Source organism: Zasmidium cellare (genome assembly GCF_010093935.1).
Source record: "Zasmidium cellare ATCC 36951 unplaced genomic scaffold M409scaffold_4, whole genome shotgun sequence".
NCBI classification, from domain to species: domain Eukaryota; kingdom Fungi; phylum Ascomycota; class Dothideomycetes; order Mycosphaerellales; family Mycosphaerellaceae; genus Zasmidium; species Zasmidium cellare.
Window position 1 is genome coordinate 538,056 of NW_022986948.1, and position 21,682 is coordinate 559,737.

Consider the following 21,682-nt stretch of genomic DNA (forward strand, 5'->3'; position numbering starts at 1 on the left):
GTCGGCGTCGCGCGATGGGTGCCCAGGATCTCCAGACTATCGAAGCCCGGTGAGTACCTTAAGGACCCAGGCTATGGATCTAGCACTTCACTTCCTTTGATAAACAATATGCTGACATCCCCACCGCCATGGCGTTGCGACTTTCGTGCCCAGCGGCTCCGTGATCAAGATCATCAACACCTCAGGAACCCAGGTCATCGACACCTGGGCCTTTGCCTTACCAAAGCCTGAACCCAAACCGAGCGGCGGCGGCGGCGAGGAGCAGGAGCAGAAGAAAGAAGAGCAGAAGGGCCAGCAGGCGAAGAAACTCTCCCCTACACAGGTCAAGAAGTCCGGCGAGCTACCGAGTCAAGAGGACGCTGAGAAGGCTACGCAAGAGGCTCAAGCTAAGGGTGACGAGGCTACTGACGAGACGCAAAAGAAGACATGGACCTCGTACGCGACGTCGTATGTCCCGACCCTTGGGCTGGGAGGGAAGAAGGGGGATGACAAGGGTGATGGTGGTAAGAAGGGCGAGACTGAACAGCAGAAGAACAGCCGCACATGGAGCAGCTATTTCGCAGTTGGCCAGGGTTTTAGCTCGTATATCCCCAAGCAAGCAACGGACACAGTGTCCCAATTTGCATCGCAAGTGAGTGTCAAGCCAGGCCCCCCGCCCCCCGGGCCCCCAAACCTCAAAAAACAAAAACCACAGACAAGATTTCCCGTGCGGCTGGCCGGGGCGCAACAACGCCGCTCACAACTATGACCGTTTACTGACGATTCTCACAGCACCAAAGAGACACGAGCAAGTCCTATCTTGAACAACTCCAGGACTTCTCAAAGACACCAGTGGGAGCAGCAGGTGTGAAAGGTAACGTTCGCTGTACGAGGACTCGTACACTAACTCTGCTTACACAGGCATGGCAGCTGTGACTGGATCTGGATACGGTGGAAGTCTTTATGCCGGCTACAACGCGTATGCTCTTTGAATTACGAATATACTCGGACACTACTAATTCCAGCTTGCTAGATGGAACGCGAAGAATGCGGCCGATGCAGCTTCGATGGAGTTCATGAGCATGACCCACACTCGCGCTGCTACGCTTCATCTCTCGCCAAAGGTTAACGATACGCTGGTGTCTAATGTGCGTGAGCCGATTCTCACGGTTGTGGAGGACTCTTCGCCTGGCGTTCACGATACTCTCATTGCTGCTTGTGATCCGAAGCGATACAAGAATCTGGGAGTTCCGAAGTGGGAAGAGCATGGATCTTGCGCAGAGAATCTTGTTCTGGCATTGAAGGAGTTGAACGAACGTGCTGGATTGAAGGGGGCCAAGGCCGTCGGTGCTGATGTGACGATCAACAATGTGCCAGCCCCCCTGAACCTGTTCATGAACATTCCCTGGGACGACGAAGGCGATCTCGGCTTCAAGGCACCAAAGTCGAAGAAGGGCGACTTCATTCGTTTGAGAGCAGAGCGCGACGTTGTCGTGGTCATGAGCGCCTGTCCGCAAGACATTCTCGATATCAACAACAAGAACCCAACAGACGCCAGCTTCGTGGTTGAGGAGAGTGAAGACGCAGCCAAGGCTGTCAAGAGGACCGCACCCAAGAAGAAGGTCCCTGCACGTAGACCTTCTGCAGCGCCCTCCCAGGCAGGCTCTACGGCTTCCGCACAGCCCAAGAAAAAGCCCATCCCATCGAAGACGCCTCCGGCCAAGAAGCCCGCGAACGCTGTGCAAAGCGGCGGTACACCTGCTCAGCCCGCACAGAAGGCTGCACAACCAGCAAAGAAGGCCCCGGCACCAGTCAAGAAAGCAGCCCCCGCCCAGCCTGCAAAGGCGCCAGCAGCGCCACCAAAGAAGCCTACGCCACCGACCGCAAACGGCACCCCTAACGGAGGCGCTGCACCAGTCAAGAAGGCACCCAAAAAGCTGGCCAAGCCTCAGGCTGCGGCGGAGTGAGCGTGTCGTTGAGCGATGACGATGAACAGATCTTTCGAACATGTTTACGAAGATACCACATTCGGCAGAAAATTGTACAGACGAGGGAATACGGGACGGATCGACGTATGGCGCGATGAAAGTGTTTTTATGCGTTTGGCTGACGTTGTAATCATAGTTGTTTGAGCAAAAATGTATCGAGTGTTTTTTTCCGATCGTCTCCTGAATTTCCGGATCTCTCGAGAAACTGTGCATGATCTTCGTTCGTATACCGATGAGAACCACTAACAACTACTCAAGATACAGACACGAGAACGTCACGCTTCGCACAAATCAACAAAAAAGAGACCTATATCCCCCACCCACAACCCCTGACTACACCCTCACGCCATCAAATCCTCCGCCTTGATCATCCCCCTCTTCAACATCTCCACCAACGCCTGACTCGGATCACTGAAAATCTCCGTCCTCGCCAACTTGATCTCCTCACCATCCTTCACATACTCGAACCTGAAAGCCCCAGGCCCAACGCCATCCCACTCCTTACCGTTTGTGTCCTTCACTTTAGCAGAACCCCCCGGCACGGCGAGCGTCCACCAGAGACTCGCGATGCCAAACATCCCCCAACCCTTGGACGTCTCCCAGCAGATGAGGAAACTCGGGTCATGGCATCTATCAACCCACATCAACAATGCCCCCAGTCTTCTACGGGGGAGAGAGATAGCTCACTGCTCACTAAAAGGTCCATAGACCTCCGCGACGCTCTTAAACGCCGCCTCGGCGCTCTCGACGACTTGCCCCGTGGATTTCTGGAAGGCGAAGTCCGGCGTGTGCCAGTCGAGCGGTGGCGTGTCCCAGGAACGGGTGTCGATTATGGAGCGGGTGTATCTCTCCATGAAGGCCATGCAGGGGTGGGCGCGGGTTTTGTCGTCCCATGTGCCGGTGTGGATGAAGGTGGGTTGGGTTGGGTAAGACATTTTGGTGGTGGTGGTTGGGGTTGAGCTGACTACTGTATTGTGGTTTTTACGAAAGTGATCGAATGGCGAGAATTTTGGTCGAAATGGAAGACTACGAAGCGACAAACGAGGAACTACTTATGCCTTCGACAACCCCCTCGTCACTTCACGTTGCTATCCAACCTCACGTCTCAGCTGAGGCCATTCGACGTCCAGCCAGCCTTGGGTGGCTATACGTATCTTCAGCCCGAGCACTTCAGCTCCAATGCTCACACCACGCTTGATGTTAATCAAGTATTGAAGCTCTCTACGTCGACCTCTACAGCCAATCTCATCACACTCGGGGTCATCAAATGTCAGACCACGTCGTGGCTTGCGCCAAGCTGTCCTTGACCAATCCACAGCCTTGTGGGCGCTCGAGACCTACATGCATAAGAGGGGGCTCGTGCGCGGACGGGATGGAAGACTTGACAACGTGTTGCATTATGTGACCTTCTGCTGCAATACAAAGCTCCCGTAGGTGCAGAAGAGGCTTACCTGACATTGACCCCTAGCCACGTAGCGAGCAGCAGTACGGCTTCGATTTTCCACGTCGACAACACAAAACAATGACCCGTCTAAACAGCCCGCGCGGCCTCCATCCTCCTCCATTGCCTACTCAGGATGCGTCGGATCAATCCACTTGACCGTCTCGGGCGCCTCGATAGGTTCCACATCCGGCAGATTGACAGCCACAGCCTCGCTATCCGACCTCATCAAAACACACTCCAGCTTCTCGTCCTCGCTCGCGTTGATCTCCTGGTGCGGCACCCATGGGGGAACGTAGATAAAGTCGCCTGGTCCAGCCTCTGCGGTAAACTGCAGCTTATCGCCCCATCGCATTCGTGCCTTGCCCTTCAAGACGTAGATGACCGATTCGAGATGTCCATGATGATGTGCTCCGGTTTTGGCGTTGGCGTGGATGTGTACGGTGCCGGCCCAGAGTTTCTGGGCGCCGACTAGAAAGCGAGACACATGTCAATCGCTGAGCTTTATGGAGGATCTGTATCTTAAGGTGCTCACCTCTGGCGAAGTTGATCGCCGCTTTTCGATCCATACCAGGCGTCTGAGGCGTGTTGCCATCGAGAGAGTCCGAAGGTATGACTCGTACGCCTGAGTTCTTCCAGTCGTCCGGTGGTGGGTGCTCGAGGTCATGATGATGGTGGTCGTGATCGGAACTTGATGCCATGACTGTTGTCCTGCTGTGATTGTGAGGTAGTAGTACCGAGTCCGGTACTTGCAGAATCTTGTGCTGCAGTCTTTGCAGTGAAGGATCGTCTGTGAGAGTGTTATCGGTCTCGCCATAGTGGAGTCGATTGAGGGGCTTCCCAAAGTGGGGCTGATCCTTGGGGCGAGTTACAGGTATTGTGGCTTCGGGCAGCTGTAGGATGGATGATTAGTTGGTGTATTGTATTCGGAAGGAAAGGCATAAGAATGCCGAGTCTGAAGCACGCCTGCTAGGTGAGAAAGTGCTAGTCGTATAGATATATGGTACGTCGCAAGACGAATATATTGCTTCTACTCCCAGATATGCCTGATCTTTCGCCATCCCTTGAATTCTCTTCCGGGTGTTTCCTCTGCGATGACCTCTTCCAAACCAGTATGGAGGTCAACTTCCTCAGGAGGATGTGCCCACGGGTCGCTCCAGGTGTAGATTCTGTGACCGACGTAGAAGACCAAGAAGAGAGGAATCCCCACGTAGGCCGTCAAGAACGCCGAAGCTGACCAGTTCTGAGGCCAGAAGACTGTGAAACCGTTGATAAGGAGCAAAAAGAAGAAGCAGACCATCGCGAACCAGCTTCCGAAAGGCTGGATCTTGGAGTGGTAGGGCAGCATTGAGTAGGTGATACCCTGAGCCTTGCAAGCCTTGCGGAATCGAATGTAGACGATGGCGCAGCAGATCCAGCTGATGAATCCGGAGGTGTTGGTCAAGTTGACGAACCAGTTGAAGACTACGGCGCTGTTGTTGGCGACGTTTAGGTAGGCCAGTGCACAGAAGAGCGAACTGGCAATGACGGCCATGTAGGGAACACCACTTTTGGTACACGCTTTGAAGTACTTCGGAGCGTTGCCGCTGAGCGCAAGGGCGTAGAGCGATCGGGAGGAGAGGAATAGGAACGAATTCCCTGAGCTCCAGGCACTGATAATGATACCGGCGTTGATGACGGAATCCAGTGCTGGAATGCCGGCGTTCTTGATGGCGACCACGAAAGGTGACGAGCCGGCACCAGCTCCACCGCTCGTAAGGGCAGGGTCATTTGATGGACAAATGACGCCGATTGCAAGCACTGAGCCGACGTAGAAAATCTGAAGTGGAAGTTAGTATAAGGGTCACTGCAATTCGAATCATGTCGGTACTTACGATCAAACGCCAGATGTATCGACGGCCAGCAGTTGGCAAATTACGTCTGGGTGACTCCATTTCACCGCCCTGTCCTTTCGTTGATAGGTTTGATGGTCAGGCAGTCAAAGTGACTTACTGTTGCTACCAGCAGCTCAGGGGCAAAAGAGAATGGAAATGCCGAAAGAACGAGCGTCGACAGCAGCGCGATAAATCTCCCAGTGTTGCCATCCGCGAGGTACGTATTGGCTGCTCCTGGATTCTTCCAATCTGTGGACTTATCAGTACGTCGAGTCAACGTTGTTGGTTGCGATACTTACAGCGGAAACCAAGACGATCTTTATCAGGGCCACCTCCGACTGCAACACCATCAGTTGAGTGGCCTCGCATACTCTCTGAAAGAACTCACAGAACAGCACCACAGACATAATAAGCAAGCCAATCATCATGATAACCTTCAGTCCAGCGAACCTGGTCAAGATACGTTAGCACCTTGCCGTCTAGACGTTGAAATCTGCTTACCAGAATTCTGTCTCGCCATAGAACTTTACTGGCAATGCGTTAAGACCAACAATCACGACAATCATGATCGATATCCAGACAGCAATGTTGACCGGTGCATTCCAATACTCGATGACCAGACCAGCAGCAGTGATCTCGTACGGCACCAAGATTCCCAAACTGTAGAAGTACAGCCAGCCCATGGCAAATCCGAGGGAACGGCTGACATATCTCCAGCCGAACAAATTCATCGAGCAGCCTTTGGTGGGTATCCATGCTGATAGTTCGGTCATACCAGTCACGATGCACCAGATGAGAAAGGACATGAACATGTAAGACCCCAGAATGAAGGCCGGGCCACCGCGAGCAAGCGTCTGTCCAGAACCCACGAACAATCCAGTACCAATGGTTCCGCCGAGGGCTGTATCGTGTCAGTAGATTGCTCCATCTCTGTGCTATAACAGCTTCTGCGCCTCGACCTACCGATCATCTGAGCATGCCTGCTCTTCAGGCCTCGCTGAGTGGACTCATAGCGGTCGTCAAAAATCTCGCCTGTAAGAACATCTCTGTCCACGGCACTGCTCTTTCGCCAATGGGTGGCATCTTCCAGTGAATTCGTGGGGTTTATCTCATACGAGCCGCGTTTATATTCAGGAGGGCTTTTCTCAATATCTGCTGGAGCCGCCATGATCGCTAGAAAGGTGATCCAAGCCTGGGTCAACTATGGATACGAAATGTGGAAAAGATCAAGCCAAAACCTGGCTTGAGAGATGGACGTGCGCAAGAGAGATATAGGAAGACCTCGAGCACCATCCTCCTGCGACACTGCTCACCATTCTTACCGTGATACTTCTTGGCTGCTCGGCCAAGCTGTGGCTAAGAACTCGGGCATCTCCTTCCATACAAGTCTCCGCCGCAGGGATCACAGCATCTGTGAGACTTCTGAGGGGAGCTGGTTGGCGACAGGATGAGCGCCTTATCTTCGGCCAAGCCTCCAAAGATAAAGGAATCGACGACGCGAAAGGTGCTGACGCTGCGGCATTTTGACAGTCTTGACAATGGAGATAAAGAAGAAAGTGGAAGTAGCTGTTGAATATCTCTGACGAGACGAAGTGCAGCCAGAAGAAAGACAACGTGAAGGCTTGTCGTTCGAGAAGAAATGCGGAAGTCGAAACTCACCTAGCGCAAAAGCTTCCTCACAGTCACGTGGGCCTCGCGTGAGTGAAAGCAACAAGCCATTGCTCCGCTCCACTCGTTCGCCGCATGCCCCATCCACTCTCGGAGGTACAACAACGCGAATCGCATAATTGTTCCCTCGTCAGCATCTAGATCTCGCCAGATCCTGGTCATTGTGCGTGTACTTGCCACGTGAGGTTAACCACACAGAGAATACCAAGCCGCCAACACCAGCTCGCGATAAGGGGATATGGACTATCCGAAGAGCGTCCATTGTGGCGGAGCGCCGTCCGTCGAATCGCCAGACATCATCATGTTCCCCTCAAGATATCGAATATATGGACTGCATGAAAGAGCAAGAAAGGACGAACGGGGAGTGACAATTGTTTGGCTGTCGCCCGAGGTCGCCTCGACGCACGGCATCGGCACATCGAAACCATCTGCCCCGCCATCGTCATTCTTTGGCAAAGCTCGCAGGCCTGCCTGCTCGCACGCTTCTAGCTCCAAGAGTTCGAGAGGAGGTGTTCTCGGAATAGTATCTTCAAGGTCAACACAAACCGCAAGTATACTTTTCTTCTATTCCTCGACTTGATCATTCCTTCAGTTTTATCAGCAACAGCAACCATGGGAGCTCAATCTTTCCGAGAGATGATTGGGGCGACCCCCTCGACTGCCTCGCCAAGCGACTCGACTCTAGTGATCATCGACGCGCAGAACGAATATGCCGAAGGCAAGCTGAAGGTTACGAATGCCCCCGAAACACGCAAGGCCATCGCAGGTCTCTTGAACAAGTACCGAGACGCCGGAGGGAAGATCGTACACGTTAAGCATACCGTACCCGAGGGCGCGCCAGTCTTCACACCAAACACGAAGTTGGCAGAGGAGTTCGACGAGCTCACTCCAAAAGATGGCGAGAAGGTTATTGAGAAGATCCATCCATCATCGTTCGCGGATACCACACTTCATGACTACCTGCGAGGTGTTGGCGGATTGAAGATTGTCTTGACAGGTTACATGGTGAGAAGGTTGGCACACGATGTATTTCCTTGACTGACGAACTACCAGGCACACGTTTGCGTGTCGACGACTGCCCGAGACGGAGCACGTCTGGGCTATGATGTTATCATTGCCGAAGACGCTGTTGGTGACAGAGACATCCCGGGTGCCTCGGGCGCCGAAGTCACGAAGATGGTCATGCATGAGCTTGGCGATGCTTTTGCCACTATTGTGCAGAGCAGCGATATCAAGTAGCCGGCTGATGAATGAGAATGCAGGATTGACATTTGGACGTTCCAATTGATCTCCTGTTCGTTAGGGATCAGCTCGCATCCGGCTCACCTCCACGGTCGCTCCAGCGCCAAGGTCAAAGGATTGTCTTCCAACTTCCTTGAATCCATGTTTCTCGTAGAGGCTCTTCGCTTCGGGGAAAGCCTCTAGAAAGGCCACCGCGCCAGCTGTGTGTGCTTGCTCAACGCCCCATTTGACGATCATCGAGCCAGCGCCGTGCTTGCGAAGTGGTTCTCGAGTGACGATGCTGAACAAGACTACGACAAAGTCAGCTTCTAACCAGACTGACACGGAACTCGACGCCTACTCCAACAGTGCACATTGCCCTGCCACTCCTTCCGCGCAGCCAAACACTCATCGTAAAACTTCAAATATGCTTCCTTCGGAAAACCATCAGGCCACGCCGTTGGATCGTCTCGACTCTTCGAGCCCGAATACTCTAAGTCGCCAACTTGCTCGTTACCATTGGGAAAGTCATGCCATCTGCCCATGGCGATGATTTCGTTGTCTCTCTCTTCGTCCACGACCTTGACAAAGCGCACGAACGGGTCGTTCTCCAGTTGGTCCTTCTGTTGTTGAAGGGACCACTCGGCTCTCTTCTTCGCATCTTCGTTGTTGTCGACATGCCAGAAGGCTAAGTGTGCTGGCGCTACCAGATCGCCTCTGTCGGTGCCATAGATTGATTTTGCTTGTTCGAGATCTTGAGGAAGTGCGGGTTGCAGAACGAGCTTCATATCTGCAATAGACGGTATTTGATATGGGGGCTCGTGACTGAATGAATGTAGCTACCAGTTTTAAAGACTTCTGGGAAACTATTATACGCAGCGTGATCCTTCGCAAGCGCTACCAATTTAATCGATCGTTAGCCTAGTTCAGTTCAAGACAGTATGATACATGTATTTGCGAACTCTTTACATGGCATATATGATCCTAATCTCAGACAGGTACACTCTCTCCGTGTGTCGTGTAAATATATATAGTCTGAATCGACGCTGAACGGCACCTGCCACATAGGTGGGGGTGTAGGTGAATGATCTCGTCTCTCGAGGAAGGTGTGGCGACCGCACGGACAGTGGGGCAAGAGCTTGAGTTTCGAGAAGGTACGGCCTGAAGAAAGATATCAACAAACAACACAACCGGAGTTTTCGGGCAGATCTCTTCATTTCAACTTCGGCAGAATGCCTGTGGACTACAGCAAATGGGACGCGCTCGAACTGAGTGACGACAGCGACATCGAAGTACACCCAAATGTCGACAAACGCTCCTTCATCCGAGCCAAACAGAATCAGATCCACCAACAACGCCTGGACAGGAAGCACCGGATCACGACACTGCAGTACGAGCGGGTGGTGAACGACGGGCTTCTGTCGCGAATCGATGCTTTGCTGAAAGCTTTGGACATCCACAAGACCGAGATTGAGGGTAAGAAAGATGCCGACAGCATCGACGAGGTGGTGTTCGATTGTCTATCGGATGTGGCAGGCAACACGAGCCTTGGAGAGGACCAGCCACCGGGCGCACCTCCAGGTGTACATTCGAAAGAGCAGCAGCCAAGCTATAGCAAGATGATGGGTGCACTTGTGGATCAGGTCAAAGAGCAGGTCGAGAAAACACATGCCGAAGGCCCAGCACGCTACACGGCGTACATCAGGGAAGTCGAGAGTCACAACCAGAAAGTGAAGCAGCTGCAGAAGGATCTCAGCGTCGAGCTCACGAGGTTGGAGAAGGAAGAGGGCAGCAAGATCACGAGCGAATCGATACACACCGGTTTCGACACGTCGCACGTGAGCAAGGCCAAAGCTGTACAGCCAGAGGCAGCCGCTACTAAGAAGGGCAAAACGACTCAACCCGAATTGCTCAATGCGTCATCGGTCGAGCAGATTGGAGGTCCGACTCCAGGATCTGAGGCAGACATCGAAGACGACGCTTTGGACCCAGCACCCGGCGAGGATGATGAAGATATGGAGGCTTCTGCGACCGGAAAAGCTTTCGGCAGGATTGCGTTTGGAGACTACAGAACCAGCCTGCAGTTCATCGGTCAACACCCCGAAATTCTTTCTGAGCGAGAGACCGATGGTCTGTTGGCTGAAGCTTTCAACGCGCAGATGAAGGCGAAGACCAAGAAGGAGACGGAATACGCTCGGCAATGTGTGCATCAAGCACTGTTGTTGCAATACTGTCGTCAGCTTGGGAAGGACGGCGTTGGTCTCTTCTTCCAGAGGGTGCAGACGCCCAATCACCAAGCCCGCAAGCTCTTCCTGGACGATGTGAATTCCACCTACGATCGGATACGGACGAGGACGGCGGAACTTTCCAGAGAGGCACAGGAGGAGAGTGGCGATAAGGAGCAGATTCAGCTGCATGCCGTCGATCCGAACACGACCATTAACATCGTCACTCCTCCGCCTCTCGATCAATGTCAATCAGATGACGAGAGGGCCAGCAGACAGATCTTCGACACCTTCCCGCCTGGCTTGCAGAGAGCTCTCGAAAGTGGCAGCCTGGACAAGGTCAACGAGGTACTGGGTAAGATGAGCGTTGACGAAGCTGAGCAGATTGTTGAACAACTTGGAGATGGCGGAATGCTCAGTCTGGAAGAAGGCGTGATCGACGGCACGACCGATGAGGGCAAGAAGCAGATTGAAGAGATTGAGCGCACGCACCAGATGCCTGGCAAGGACAAAGTTGTGGAGGTTGAGGAAATGGACTAAACTGACATCAAACAAAAGTTTGCATTACATACCGATATTACCAGCATACTATTCAGCGCAGAATACCCTCACAGCGGAATGAAACGACATGCAAAAAGCCATATTCTCTCATCAACAGTCTTGTCCTCCAATCGGTCACAACACTTACCCTCCTCGGGCCACTGTTCGTCTTCATACGTCCTCAGGCGGTGTCTGATCGGATGCACAGCCCTCTCAGCCGTAATTGAACCGCTTTACTCGGCGTCCCGAATATCTGCACAGCTTTGTTAAATAGATGATAGAGAGAATGTGCGAAGCTTGTATAAGACTGGTCGATTGCTGCTTTCGACTCACGCCTAGTCTCTAAAATTCGAAGCAACGCGTGGCTCTGAACGATGATATCTGCTCCCAGCATTCTTGAGTTCTCTTCGCATGGAGCTACAATATAAGGCTCGAACTTTTGTAGCACGGAAGATGTGCTTGGGCATGTGAACTTGTGAAAGTGGAGCCCTAAGTTCGCGCTAGCAAGGGTGAATCTTGACCTCACCTTTGCCCTTCGATCTTCAAACACGACATTTCACGACACGAAACTCATAAAAATTTATGTGCTTACTTCTTTAAAGCGCTTTCCTATTCCACAGCTCCCCGAATGTGCTTGAGCCTTTTTTTTTTTGACAGGCCGCAAGCATTCCATATCTTGAATCAATCGACATTCACTTGAGCCTCGTCTTGCACGAAGCTGTCACAGATTATTTGGGCTGCAGCATGTAGCTAATCCCAAGTCCTCCTTAACTGAATATATCAGTTGTTAACTGACGGTTGACAAAAAAAACACCCGCACATGGGATCACAAGACGGCTTTGCATGAAAACGATACCCCTACTTCGCATATAAGTCTGCAAGGAGAGATATATTACTCCTTCTGAAAGTGACCTATGTAACACCAGCAATTGGTGTCTTGCTACTCACCTTCAGTCTCTATTCTCGAAGTTTTCTACTCGCGGAGGACTCGATGCCAGCCCACTCCTAACTCTCAACGCGAAGCCTACTCGAAACACCACCCGAGACTCGAGTCGGTATGTAGCTGTCTTCGAGCTGTGTCTTCATCGAAGTCCTCCACATGCTCGAAATTAATGAGTCTCTGGTGAAGAGTATCTCCACAGCTTTGCAAGAATTCAATGGAAGCGTGTCTTCCTTCCAACTTCTCGAGATCTGCAAGCAGAGACCGCCCACAAGTCTGCTGGAGATGGGCGGCGCCCAGGCGATCATGGCGATGGTCTGGAGTTTGACATGGGGCGTGAACGATGATTTCGAACCTTGATCTTCATTTGTGAGAGTGTTACACTAGACTATACAAGCGTCATCTGTCTCTGTCTCAGCTTCTCTTCCAGATCCGGTACCAGCTCCTTGGCCCCCTCGCATATCGCAATATGCTCGAAGAACTCGGCCTCCGATCTTGCGATCTGTGTCATATTGTAAAGTGCGTTTGATGCATGGTACCCACGAGCTTCTAGGTCAACCGATACCTTGTATCGTCTGAGACTAGAGTATTCCCTCTGAACTTTTGCGCAGCCAAGGCACCAAAGGCCCATCTCCGGTTGACCACGGACCAGAAGCGACGAAAACGGGACCGATGCCATGCCACAAATTTTGTCGTTAGGTATACAGGGAACACCTAGTCGCTTCTCGATAATGGCTTGGCCAGGTGGTACGAGCGGTGCATTTTGCAATCATGCACGCATGTAGTAGTCCTTTAAGCCTCCACCGGCTCTCTTGTCTTCCAGATTCTGTGTCAGAGCTCTCACAGTCTTTCCTTCGCCCAGAGCAAGTTCCTTTGCGGCTTTGACGCTTACAAGACGAAGTCGTCGTATGCGCGTGATTTCGTGACGGGCCCAGTACGTGCCAGGAAGACTGCGCATCGTGGGCAGCTTCTTGACCGACGCTGCCGATAGTTCGAAGCAGTCTCTCGCTAGTGCGATGGGAACAACCCACAAGGCTTGTTGCTCCAAAGACATCCATAGCAGCATCTCTCGCAAGCGAGAAGGAACAGGAAGGGCCCAAACTCCCCGCAGGAGGCGCATTCGCTGGCCAAAAGCGGGGTGTGAAGGTCGTAGGCCGAATGGTACTCGATGAGTCTGGTCAAGCCCAAAGCCGTCATGGTGCTTGGTGCGTAGCGAATGAGGTCGCGATATTCCGGCATCGACTTGATGACTCCTCGCCCACGAAGACAGGTCTGCGAGATGCTCGACAGTGTCCTGAGGTCCAGCATCGAGAAAGTGTAGTGCAGTATTTCGAGTGGAAGCACATCGAGTCTTCCTAGAGAACTGGAGGGATCTGAGGTGCGGGCGATGGTCGAGGAAGTGGCAGGGTTCGAGATTTTGATCATGCCGGTCATGATGTAGCGTGGTTGGTCTGCGAGGCGCGAGAGGAGATCCTCGCGGATGGAGGTGTCGGACGCCATGTTTGGTGATGTTGTGGTGAGTGGAAGACAGGACGGGTTGTTTGAAAAGAGAAGAAGGATGGACCTGTAATCACATGCGACTTGGGAGCAAGGCACTAGCCACTAGCGCGGGGCACGCGGGAAGAAGGCGCTCGTCACGTTACATCTCTGGGAAGTCTACGACAATCATGGAAAGCCTTGATGTTGCCTGAAAGGATGCTCGTTGAGCCTTCAATACATTGAGCCCTCTGAATGTACTAAAGAGTGTGTGCAACTGAAGGACCCAGCCCAGCACCCTTCGCTCCACTGAATCCACCGCGCTGGCACATCTTCGCGAACTACCAGGGAGCACTTTATGCATCTTCGAGGAGCCATGATCGAGCATTGTGTCCTCTATTTCAACTGCTCAGTACTGCCTAGCATGGCTTGGCTGCTGCGACAACGCTACTTGCTGAACGCCGGAATGGTTTACCTCGAGCTTCAAAGCCGCCGGAATGCCATGATCTCGCGAAGCTGGTAGTTTTATGCCATTATGGGAATGCAAATCTGTCAGGCACTGATCGTTTGCTGATTTCTGTGACCGGGCCTCTTCTGTGGGCTGCAAATGACGCTTTTATAGTCGTACCAAAACCATGTCGAGGATGCTTCATCTCTTCGAGTAGTCCTTGAGAATTCCAGCCATGTGCTGGTTCGTGGTCTTGCCGCCCCTGCGATTTGGCCGCTTGCGAGGACCCTTCTTCATGTTACCCTTGGTGTTCTCCTTCACTTGACTGGTGGGTGTGATGCCGGCCTTCTCGAGCTCGTTTCGAATTTCGATATCTGTAGTCGGCACTTTCGTCTTTAACCAGTAGTCCTTGAAGTCCTGGTCGACTTTGAGATGGAATAGCGGAGAGTCCGGATAAACCATCTTCGGGGAGTTGTCTTTCTTGTTGCGCGTCACCAAAACAAAGCGCTCCTTCTCCAGCTCGTCGATAGTAGCAACGCAGTCTGGCCAGCCATCTTTGAGTTCTTTGACTAAAATTCCCTGAGCAGAGGTCCGTTTCGCAAGGTAGTCTTTCAGCTCCTCGGCATTCGACACGGGATGAATTGGCCTGTACTTGAACGTCTCCTTGGTTGTCGTCGTTGCAGGTATCCACTCGATATATTGATCACCCTTGAGCGCCTCTTTGATCAGCGGAATGCTCTTTTTGGCGTCGTTGGGTAGGGACAGGAAGGATATGATTTCGTCAAATGACTTCGTTTCCGTGATCTTCTCCTTCAGCCTGCCACGGGCAAAGTTGACCTGCGAAAGCATCTCGCTCCTACCAGCGGGAGCCGCGCCTTGGCTGAATGCGTCTCCGTGCGTGCGCTTCGCGGTGTCGTTCGATGCGGTGGGTTGGGGGGTGGAGGTACGGGCGGGAGTGCTGGACGCTGGTCGAGAGTAGGCGACATTGCGAGAAGCGACCGTGGCCTGCTCTTTCTTAAAAGCAGCTAGTTGTGCGTTGAGCGACATGATAGCGCGGGCGAGTGACTCGTTGGATGTTCGCTGGATGTCGAGGAATGAATGGGGGGATCGAGGCCCAGAGGATTCAGCGAAGAGTTCCGAGCCAAGAGACGGGCGAGGACTATATGTCCGACTGCAGGGGGCTTGTGATTGTTGGTGCTGGGTGCGACATGCGATGCTTGCGGTGCACCTTCCGTGAAGAGCGCAAGGTGAAGAGGAAGGCACAGTGGAGGACAAAGGCAGGTGCCAGCGGCGCGCGTGCCGAGAACGTCAGCGGAAGTGGCCCGTGCTCCAGCGGCTGGTTGCTTCCAAAAGCGGCGCTTTGAAGATGGACAAAACACACGAACAACGCGACATCCACCCACCGCCCTTCCTTTTGTCCGCGACAAGAGCAGGCCGACGCGCCAAAGTCTGCAATGGTCTGATACACCCCAGACACCATCATCAAGATGCGGACACGCGCACAGGCGGCCGACCCGTCAACAATCGACGTCGCCTACCTTGCGTCCACCTACGATGTGTCCGACACCGACCTGCGCGCCCTCCTCGAGGCGCCAACCGTTGAATTGGCAGCCGATTTGCTGCAATCGTTGACGACCAAGGGACAAGAATTTGACGCTTTGAAGGCGGAGAAGCTGAGAATTGAGGTTGAACTGGAGAACACCGTTAGGACTTCAGACACCAAAGTGAAGGCTCAGAAGGCCGCTGTCACCCGACATCAGAAAGAGGTGGAGCAGCTGAGGACTAAACTGAATGAGTCGGAGGCTGCTCGTGAGAGTCTGGCGAGTGAGCTGGAGCAGCTGCGTTCATCAAGCTCTGTGTCATCTGCAGACACTCAGGAGCTTCGCCAACGCATTGAAACCCTCCAAGCATCTAATCGCGATGCGTTGGCTCTTGTGGAGAGCAAACAGAGCGAGAAGGATCGAGTCGCCAACGAGCTGTCCGAGCAGCACTCGAAACTTCTGGCTCTACGCCGTGAGGTTGGTCAGCTCGAGGAGCGCAATCAAGCACTGGAAAATGCCGCCTCCTCGCAGAAATTCAAGGAGCAGTCACTACAACAGGAGATCGACCTCCTCAAACGCAACAACGAATGGCACTCGAACGAGCTTCAGACCCGCAGCAAGGAGCATGCCAAGTTCCGCAAGGAACGAAATGCACGCATTTCCAACCTTGAACGCGAACTTGAAGAAAGCAATGCAAACGTGCAGACGCTCAAGCGCACCGAGACAACATTGAGGCAGCGTTTGGAGGAGCTGCAGGCCAAGGCAGACGAGGCCTTCGCTCGTGTAGCAGGTCTACAGGAAGAGGCTGCAAGAAAGGAGCAAGACTTCAGAACTGAGCTTGCAAGCAGCAAGCGATTAGCAGAATTGCAAGGCCAGAATGCTGCAACCCACAAGATGCGTCTCCAAGAAGTTCAGACAGAGCTTGATGACATCCGAGACGAGTCACACGCAGAGATCGGTCGACTCCAAACCGACGTCGAGACTGAACGTTTGGATAAGGAGGACGCCGAGAAGAAGCTGGCTGAGCTTGAACTCAAAGTACAGAGCCTGGAAGAGCGATCTCGGCCCGCCACGCCTCGAGAGAATGGCGGCGGTCCACAAACACCAGGCAGAGCTGGCTCACCATCCGCCATGCCTGGTTCGATGCGCAAGGTCGTTGGTGGCTTGAGCTTCACGCAACTCTACTCTCAATACAACCAAGCGGTCGAGGATTTGGAGGGCGAGAGAAATCGCAATGCTAAGCTTTCCACGGCAATCGACGGTCTCATCACAGACCTTGAGAGCAAGAAGCCGCATCTTGAAGAGCTTTATGACCAAACAAATCGATTGGAGGAGCAGGTGCTCAACTACTCGCAACTTCTCGAGGAGGCCCACCGAGCTCGTGACGAAGCAGCTCAGAAGGCCGATGAGTACTATGGCCAAGCCCAATCAGCAAGCGGCGAGTCCGAACTTCTACGTCAACAGCTTCGCGATCTATCCACTCAGATTAGAATGTTGCTCGTTGAGCAGCGGAGTCGCGAGGAGGGTATTGGCGAGATGTCTGCGGATGAGCGTCTGGAGCTGGAGCGTGCTGCTCGCGGAGAGTTGGAAGATGGCGCTCTCGATGGTATGACTGAGACTGGACGCCTCATCTCAGAGCGTCTAGTCATCTTCCGCGGAGTGAGTGAGCTACAAGAGAAGAATGCCGACTTGCTACGGTCTTGTCGCGTGGCGTGGGACCAGATTGAGAATGAAGAGGCGCGGGCGAAGTCGAAGAAGGCTGCAACGGACGCACAAGAAGTGGAAGATTTGCGGCATCAACTTGAGCGTTACAAAGACGAGTTGCAGGCCACTGCCACGCAGATTGACAGCTACATGAAAGAGCGTGATATGTTCCGTCGCATGCTCAACCACCGCGGACAACTGCCGGCCGATGCAGACTTGCAGTCGATGTTTGAACAGAGTGTGGCACCTGCCACACCAATGCGTAACAGCGTCGGCCCGCCAGCGACTCCAAGGAGCAAAGACGTGGAAGACTTGAACAAGCTGCTCAAGGAGCAGCAGACGTTCTTCGACCAGTACCGCAACGAGTCAAGCGAGGATCGCCGCATGCTGAGAGAGCAAGTGGATGCTCTTGCGCGTGAAAAGAGCACTCTACAGGGCGACCTTGCTCGAGTGCAATCGCAACTCACTCTCGCTACAGAACGCTTCGAAATGCTCCAGTCCAATTACAGTGCACTGCGCAACGAGAACGGCGAGCTTCAGAAGCGCTCGCAACACATGGCCGAGCAGGCTGCAAAGCAAGACCTCCGTACTCAACAAGTTGCCGAGGAGTTGGTCGAGGCTCGATCGATGGCCGAGTCTCTGCGCAACGAGAATGCAAATACGAAGGCTGAGAAAGACTTGTGGAAGAGAATCGAAGCGCGCTTGACCGAGGACAACAAGAACCTCATGGAAGAGCGCTCTCGACTGAACAAGCTTGTCACCGACCTGCAGAATCTTCAGAACGAGCGCGAGCTTTCAGAGTCGGAGAATCGTCGTCGTCTGCAAGGACGTGCGGAGCAGCTTGAGTCTGAGCTGGCCGACGCCAAGAAGAAGCTGGAGGCAGAAGTCGATGAGAGTAGGAAGGCATCACTTCGTCGAGAGTACGAGGAGGGTCAGAGTCGCACTCGAATCGATGATCTGGTGAAGAGTCTCAGCACCGTGCGAGAAGAGCTTGTCGCTGCCAAGACTGCCCGAGACGGTCTCCAGTCGAGAGTAGATGAGATGAGGATCGAGTTGCGCTCTGCCGAAGAGAAGGTGGTGGCTCTACAGCCTCGTCCTACACCTCGTACAGTACCAACTCAGATTAGCGAGCAACAGTCCAACGGCGACAATCAGGAGCTCCCGGCTGAGCAGCGTCTTGCTCTTGAGATCTCCGAACTTCGTCGGGACCTGGAACTGTCCAAGACGGAGCTCGAGAACAGCAAGCAGCAGATCGAGCAATACCGGTCCATCGCTCAGGCCACCGAAGAAGAGCTGGCCAACTTCAACCAGACGGCGGATCAGTACAAGGAGGACACTGATCGTGTGATTGCTGAGAAGGACGAGAAGATCAAGCAGCTCGAGCAGCGCATTGAAGACCTAACTTTTGAGCTCACGACGTCTAACAGCGAGCTCTCCGAGCTTCGTACGAAGGCAGACGACAACAACCGCGTGCTTGCCGAACAGAAAGCTTCCTTCGAGTCTGAATTGACTCGCCTTCGTGACGATGTTGACCGCCACGCCGAGGAGAAGAAATTGTTCCAAGAAGATATCAAGGCGCAGGCAGAGATTGCCCAACAGGCACAGCAGAGCTACGAGGCAGAGCTTGTCAAGCACGCCGAAGCAGCCAAGTCATTGCAGACCGTCCGCAAGGAGTACAATGACCTTCGCACTGAAGTTGCCGGACTCAAAGCCGAAGCAGATGCAGCGAAGGCAAGCTTGGAGCGCGGTGAAGAGAGCTGGTCCGAGCAGCGTGATCGCTTCGAACGTGAACTGGAAGAAGCCAAGCGCAAGCGCCAAGACGTGGACGAGCAGAACAGGATCCTGCACCAGAACTTGGAGACCTTTTCCAGCGAACTCGCCGCCCTACGTCAAGGCCGTGCTGAAGGTGAGGCACGCGAAGGCAGTCCTTCGGTATCGGGCGACGGCAACTTCCAAGAAGTGATTAGATTCCTTCGTCGCGAGAAAGAGATTGTGGACGTGCAGTACGAGTTGTCGATCCAAGAAGCCAAGCGTCTACAGCAACAACTCGACTATGCGAACAGCCAGCTTGAGGAGACGCGACAGAAGTTGGCGGATGAGAGACGTAAATCGTCCGATCAAGCAGCCACTGAAGGCAGCACCAACAAACTCATGCAAACCATCAACGAACTCAATCTCTTCCGGGAGTCAGCGACGACTCTCCGTAACGAGGCAAGACAAGCGCGCGAGAAGTTGGAGGAGAAGACCAAGGAGATCGACCGCCTGGCCAGCGAGCTGGAACCACTGAAGGGCCGCATTGGCGAACTTGAGGGTGAACTGGAGAGCAAGCAACGCGAAATGAAGCTGCTCCAAGATGACCGAGACCATTGGCGCGAGCGAACGCAAAACATCATCAGCAAGTACGATCGCGTCGACCCGACCGAGCTCGAGGACATGAAGAAGCAGCTCGAGGAGCTCAAGGCCGAGAAAGAGCGACTTGAGTCTGAGCAGGCGCCGTTGCGCGAACAGATCGATGGCTTTGATGATCGCCTCGAGCAACAGAAGAACGAACTCAATCAGACTATGAAGGATCGGTTGGACAGATTCCGTGAGCAGGCCAAAGAGCAAGATCGCAAGCGGACTGCTCAGATCAAGGACGGCAATGAAAAGATAGAGGCTTTAAATGCGGAACTCGAGAAAGCCAAAGCCGACCTCGACACAGCGAACGCCGAACTTCAACAGACCAAGACTGCGCTTGAAGAAGAACGTGCCCGAAAGTCCAACGCAGACGACGCCGAGGAAGGTCAGGTCCAGGAAGATGGCACCGCAGTCGGTGGTGAGGAGCATGCGGCACTCAACGCTAGGATTGCTGAAGCCGAGCAGCAGGCGGGCGAGCATTCTAGCAGGGCGCAAGTACTCGATGCTGAGGTGCAGACTCTGCGAGCTCGTGTGCAGGAGCTGGAGGGTCAAGTCGCCGGTCTTCAGCAACAGCTTCAGGCTGCGCAGGCCCAAGCCAATCCCGCTGGCGAGCAGATGGTGACGTCTGTCGAGAATACCGAGACGTTGGAAAAGTTGAAGCAAGATCTCGCCACAGCACAGCAAGAAGTTGAGACTCTCCGCGCTACGACCTCGACAGCATCCGCGCCACCAGCTCCTAATGCTGAGCCAGCTCCTGGCGAGAGATCAGTCGCAGAGCAAGTGAAAGACGAGGTTGCTAAGCTTCAAGCCGAGATCGAGCAACAGCATGAACTTGCCAAGAAGCAGCTGGAGGAAGAGCACGCTGCCAAGGAGAAGAAATTGAAGTCTAATCTTGCCCGTCAATTGAGTGACGAGCGCGTCAAGATACGGGCAGAGGCAGAAAAGGAGCTACTCGAGCAGCACGCTGCGGAAATACAGCGCATCAAAGACGAGCACAACGCCGCCTTGGAGCAGTTGAAGGAAGCGCACAAGGCGGAGCTGGAAAAGCTTTCCAAGGAAGGCGGAGCGGCAGCTGATCAAACAAAGGTTGTCGACACAGTGAAGACGGAGGCTCCCACCGGCGAACTGGATGTCGCGACCTTGGAACTGACAGATGCTCAGGCCCGTGAATTGGTCAAGAGCAATGCTGCGGTGATGAGCCTTCTCCAAACCAACCTCCGTGCTCAGGTGGATAAGCAGACGGAGAAGCTAAGGCTGACCATTGCTGCGAAGGACGAGGAGATCGCCAAACTCAAGGAGCAACTTCAAAAGGGTCCCTCGGGTGAAGCTGGGGAAACGCCAAACAATTTAGTGACCCGTGAGGAACTTGAGAAACAGCTTGCGGCAGCGCAAGAAGCCAAGGAGAAGGCCGTCCGCCAAGCTCACGCGCAAGCTGAGATGAAGGACAAACTCCAAAAGAATCAGCTGGTGAATCTGCAGGCCAAGATCGCCATCGTGAAGAAGGCTGCAGAGGAGACGCCGACGAAACCGATCAAAGAGGTCCACGAGGAGGTCATGAAGTGGAAGCCAGCACCAAAGGCAGCCGCCCCAGCTGCAGGTACACCTTCTCCAGCCTCTGCAGTGCCGTCTTCGGCACAAAAGCCTGGCTCTGCGGTACCACCAGGCACTCCCGCCACACCTTCTGCGCAGCCATCTCAACCAGTCGCAGCATCGCCAAACCCTGAAGCTCCGGTTTTCGCTCCCGCAAGCAGCGCAGCTCCCAACACTGCGGCGCCACCGCCTGCTGGACCAAACGCAGGCACAGGCCCGGCCACATTGCGTGGCAATTCGCAGTCCGGCCCATCGGGCATTCCACAACCAGGCGCGGCCGGTGCTAGCAAGCTCCCACGAGCACCAGGAAACCGTAGTACCAGCAGCAGCGGTGGTCCAGGCATGTCGATCCAAGGAGCAGCGTCGAGCCGCGGTGGAGCTACGTCAGGCATCGGCCGTGGTGGCAGCTTCAGAGGACGTGGTGGTCTGCGAGGCGGCACGACTGCTAACGCCGGTCAGAAGCGCACGCATGACGGTAATGGCGAGAATGGTGATGTGAAGAGGACGAGAGGCGGTGGACCCGGTGGCGCTTCATAGTATGGACGACATGGAAGGTAGACCGACTTGAAGTTTTTGTTAGCATGACACCTCGAGGCGTTTGACTGAAGGATCGAGTGAAGCGAAGCATGGAGTTCAATGGTTTTTGGAAC

General features: G+C 53.8%; 10 protein-coding genes across 10 annotated transcripts; 4 read left to right on the top strand and 6 right to left on the bottom strand.

Moving 5' to 3' along the window:
• Window positions 1-14: 14 nt before the first annotated feature.
• M409DRAFT_63381 (uncharacterized protein) lies at window positions 15-1,946 on the top strand (the record flags this gene model as incomplete). The annotated part of the gene is made up of 5 exons (XM_033815575.1): window positions 15-49; window positions 154-631; window positions 772-844; window positions 901-958; window positions 1,013-1,946. 5 exons carry the CDS (start codon window positions 15-17, stop codon window positions 1,944-1,946), a joined length of 1,578 nt encoding a protein of 525 aa, XP_033672707.1.
• Window positions 1,947-2,308: 362 nt separating this feature from the next.
• M409DRAFT_18052 (uncharacterized protein) lies at window positions 2,309-2,902 on the bottom strand (the record flags this gene model as incomplete). The annotated part of the gene is made up of 2 exons (XM_033804336.1): window positions 2,309-2,597; window positions 2,655-2,902. 2 exons carry the CDS (start codon window positions 2,900-2,902, stop codon window positions 2,309-2,311), a joined length of 537 nt encoding a protein of 178 aa, XP_033672708.1.
• Window positions 2,903-3,535: 633 nt separating this feature from the next.
• M409DRAFT_50454 (uncharacterized protein) lies at window positions 3,536-4,109 on the bottom strand (the record flags this gene model as incomplete). The annotated part of the gene is made up of 2 exons (XM_033811540.1): window positions 3,536-3,879; window positions 3,944-4,109. 2 exons carry the CDS (start codon window positions 4,107-4,109, stop codon window positions 3,536-3,538), a joined length of 510 nt encoding a protein of 169 aa, XP_033672709.1.
• Window positions 4,110-4,438: 329 nt separating this feature from the next.
• Window positions 4,439-6,450, bottom strand: M409DRAFT_18054 (uncharacterized protein; the record flags this gene model as incomplete). The annotated part of the gene is made up of 7 exons (XM_033804337.1): window positions 4,439-5,227; window positions 5,283-5,351; window positions 5,401-5,531; window positions 5,582-5,620; window positions 5,671-5,732; window positions 5,784-6,183; window positions 6,246-6,450. 7 exons carry the CDS (start codon window positions 6,448-6,450, stop codon window positions 4,439-4,441), a joined length of 1,695 nt encoding a protein of 564 aa, XP_033672710.1.
• A 1,112-nt stretch (window positions 6,451-7,562) lies between these two features.
• On the top strand, window positions 7,563-8,189 carry M409DRAFT_63384 (uncharacterized protein; the record flags this gene model as incomplete). Its single annotated transcript, XM_033815576.1, has 2 exons — window positions 7,563-7,955; window positions 8,004-8,189. The coding sequence occupies 2 exons, from the start codon at window positions 7,563-7,565 to the stop codon at window positions 8,187-8,189; spliced, it is 579 nt and encodes a 192-aa protein (XP_033672711.1).
• Window positions 8,190-8,249: 60 nt separating this feature from the next.
• Window positions 8,250-8,959, bottom strand: M409DRAFT_18056 (uncharacterized protein; the record flags this gene model as incomplete). Its single annotated transcript, XM_033804338.1, has 2 exons — window positions 8,250-8,482; window positions 8,533-8,959. The coding sequence occupies 2 exons, from the start codon at window positions 8,957-8,959 to the stop codon at window positions 8,250-8,252; spliced, it is 660 nt and encodes a 219-aa protein (XP_033672712.1).
• A 444-nt stretch (window positions 8,960-9,403) lies between these two features.
• Window positions 9,404-10,936, top strand: M409DRAFT_63385 (uncharacterized protein; the record flags this gene model as incomplete). The annotated part of the gene is made up of 1 exon (XM_033815577.1): window positions 9,404-10,936. One exon carries the CDS (start codon window positions 9,404-9,406, stop codon window positions 10,934-10,936), a length of 1,533 nt encoding a protein of 510 aa, XP_033672713.1.
• A 1,709-nt stretch (window positions 10,937-12,645) lies between these two features.
• M409DRAFT_18058 (uncharacterized protein) lies at window positions 12,646-13,376 on the bottom strand (the record flags this gene model as incomplete). The annotated part of the gene is made up of 2 exons (XM_033804339.1): window positions 12,646-12,857; window positions 12,908-13,376. 2 exons carry the CDS (start codon window positions 13,374-13,376, stop codon window positions 12,646-12,648), a joined length of 681 nt encoding a protein of 226 aa, XP_033672714.1.
• Window positions 13,377-14,001: 625 nt separating this feature from the next.
• On the bottom strand, window positions 14,002-14,847 carry M409DRAFT_50459 (uncharacterized protein; the record flags this gene model as incomplete). The annotated part of the gene is made up of 1 exon (XM_033811541.1): window positions 14,002-14,847. The coding sequence occupies one exon, from the start codon at window positions 14,845-14,847 to the stop codon at window positions 14,002-14,004; it is 846 nt and encodes a 281-aa protein (XP_033672715.1).
• Window positions 14,848-15,287: 440 nt separating this feature from the next.
• On the top strand, window positions 15,288-21,569 carry M409DRAFT_18060 (uncharacterized protein; the record flags this gene model as incomplete). The annotated part of the gene is made up of 1 exon (XM_033804340.1): window positions 15,288-21,569. The coding sequence occupies one exon, from the start codon at window positions 15,288-15,290 to the stop codon at window positions 21,567-21,569; it is 6,282 nt and encodes a 2,093-aa protein (XP_033672716.1).
• Between the last annotated feature and the right edge of the window lie 113 nt (window positions 21,570-21,682).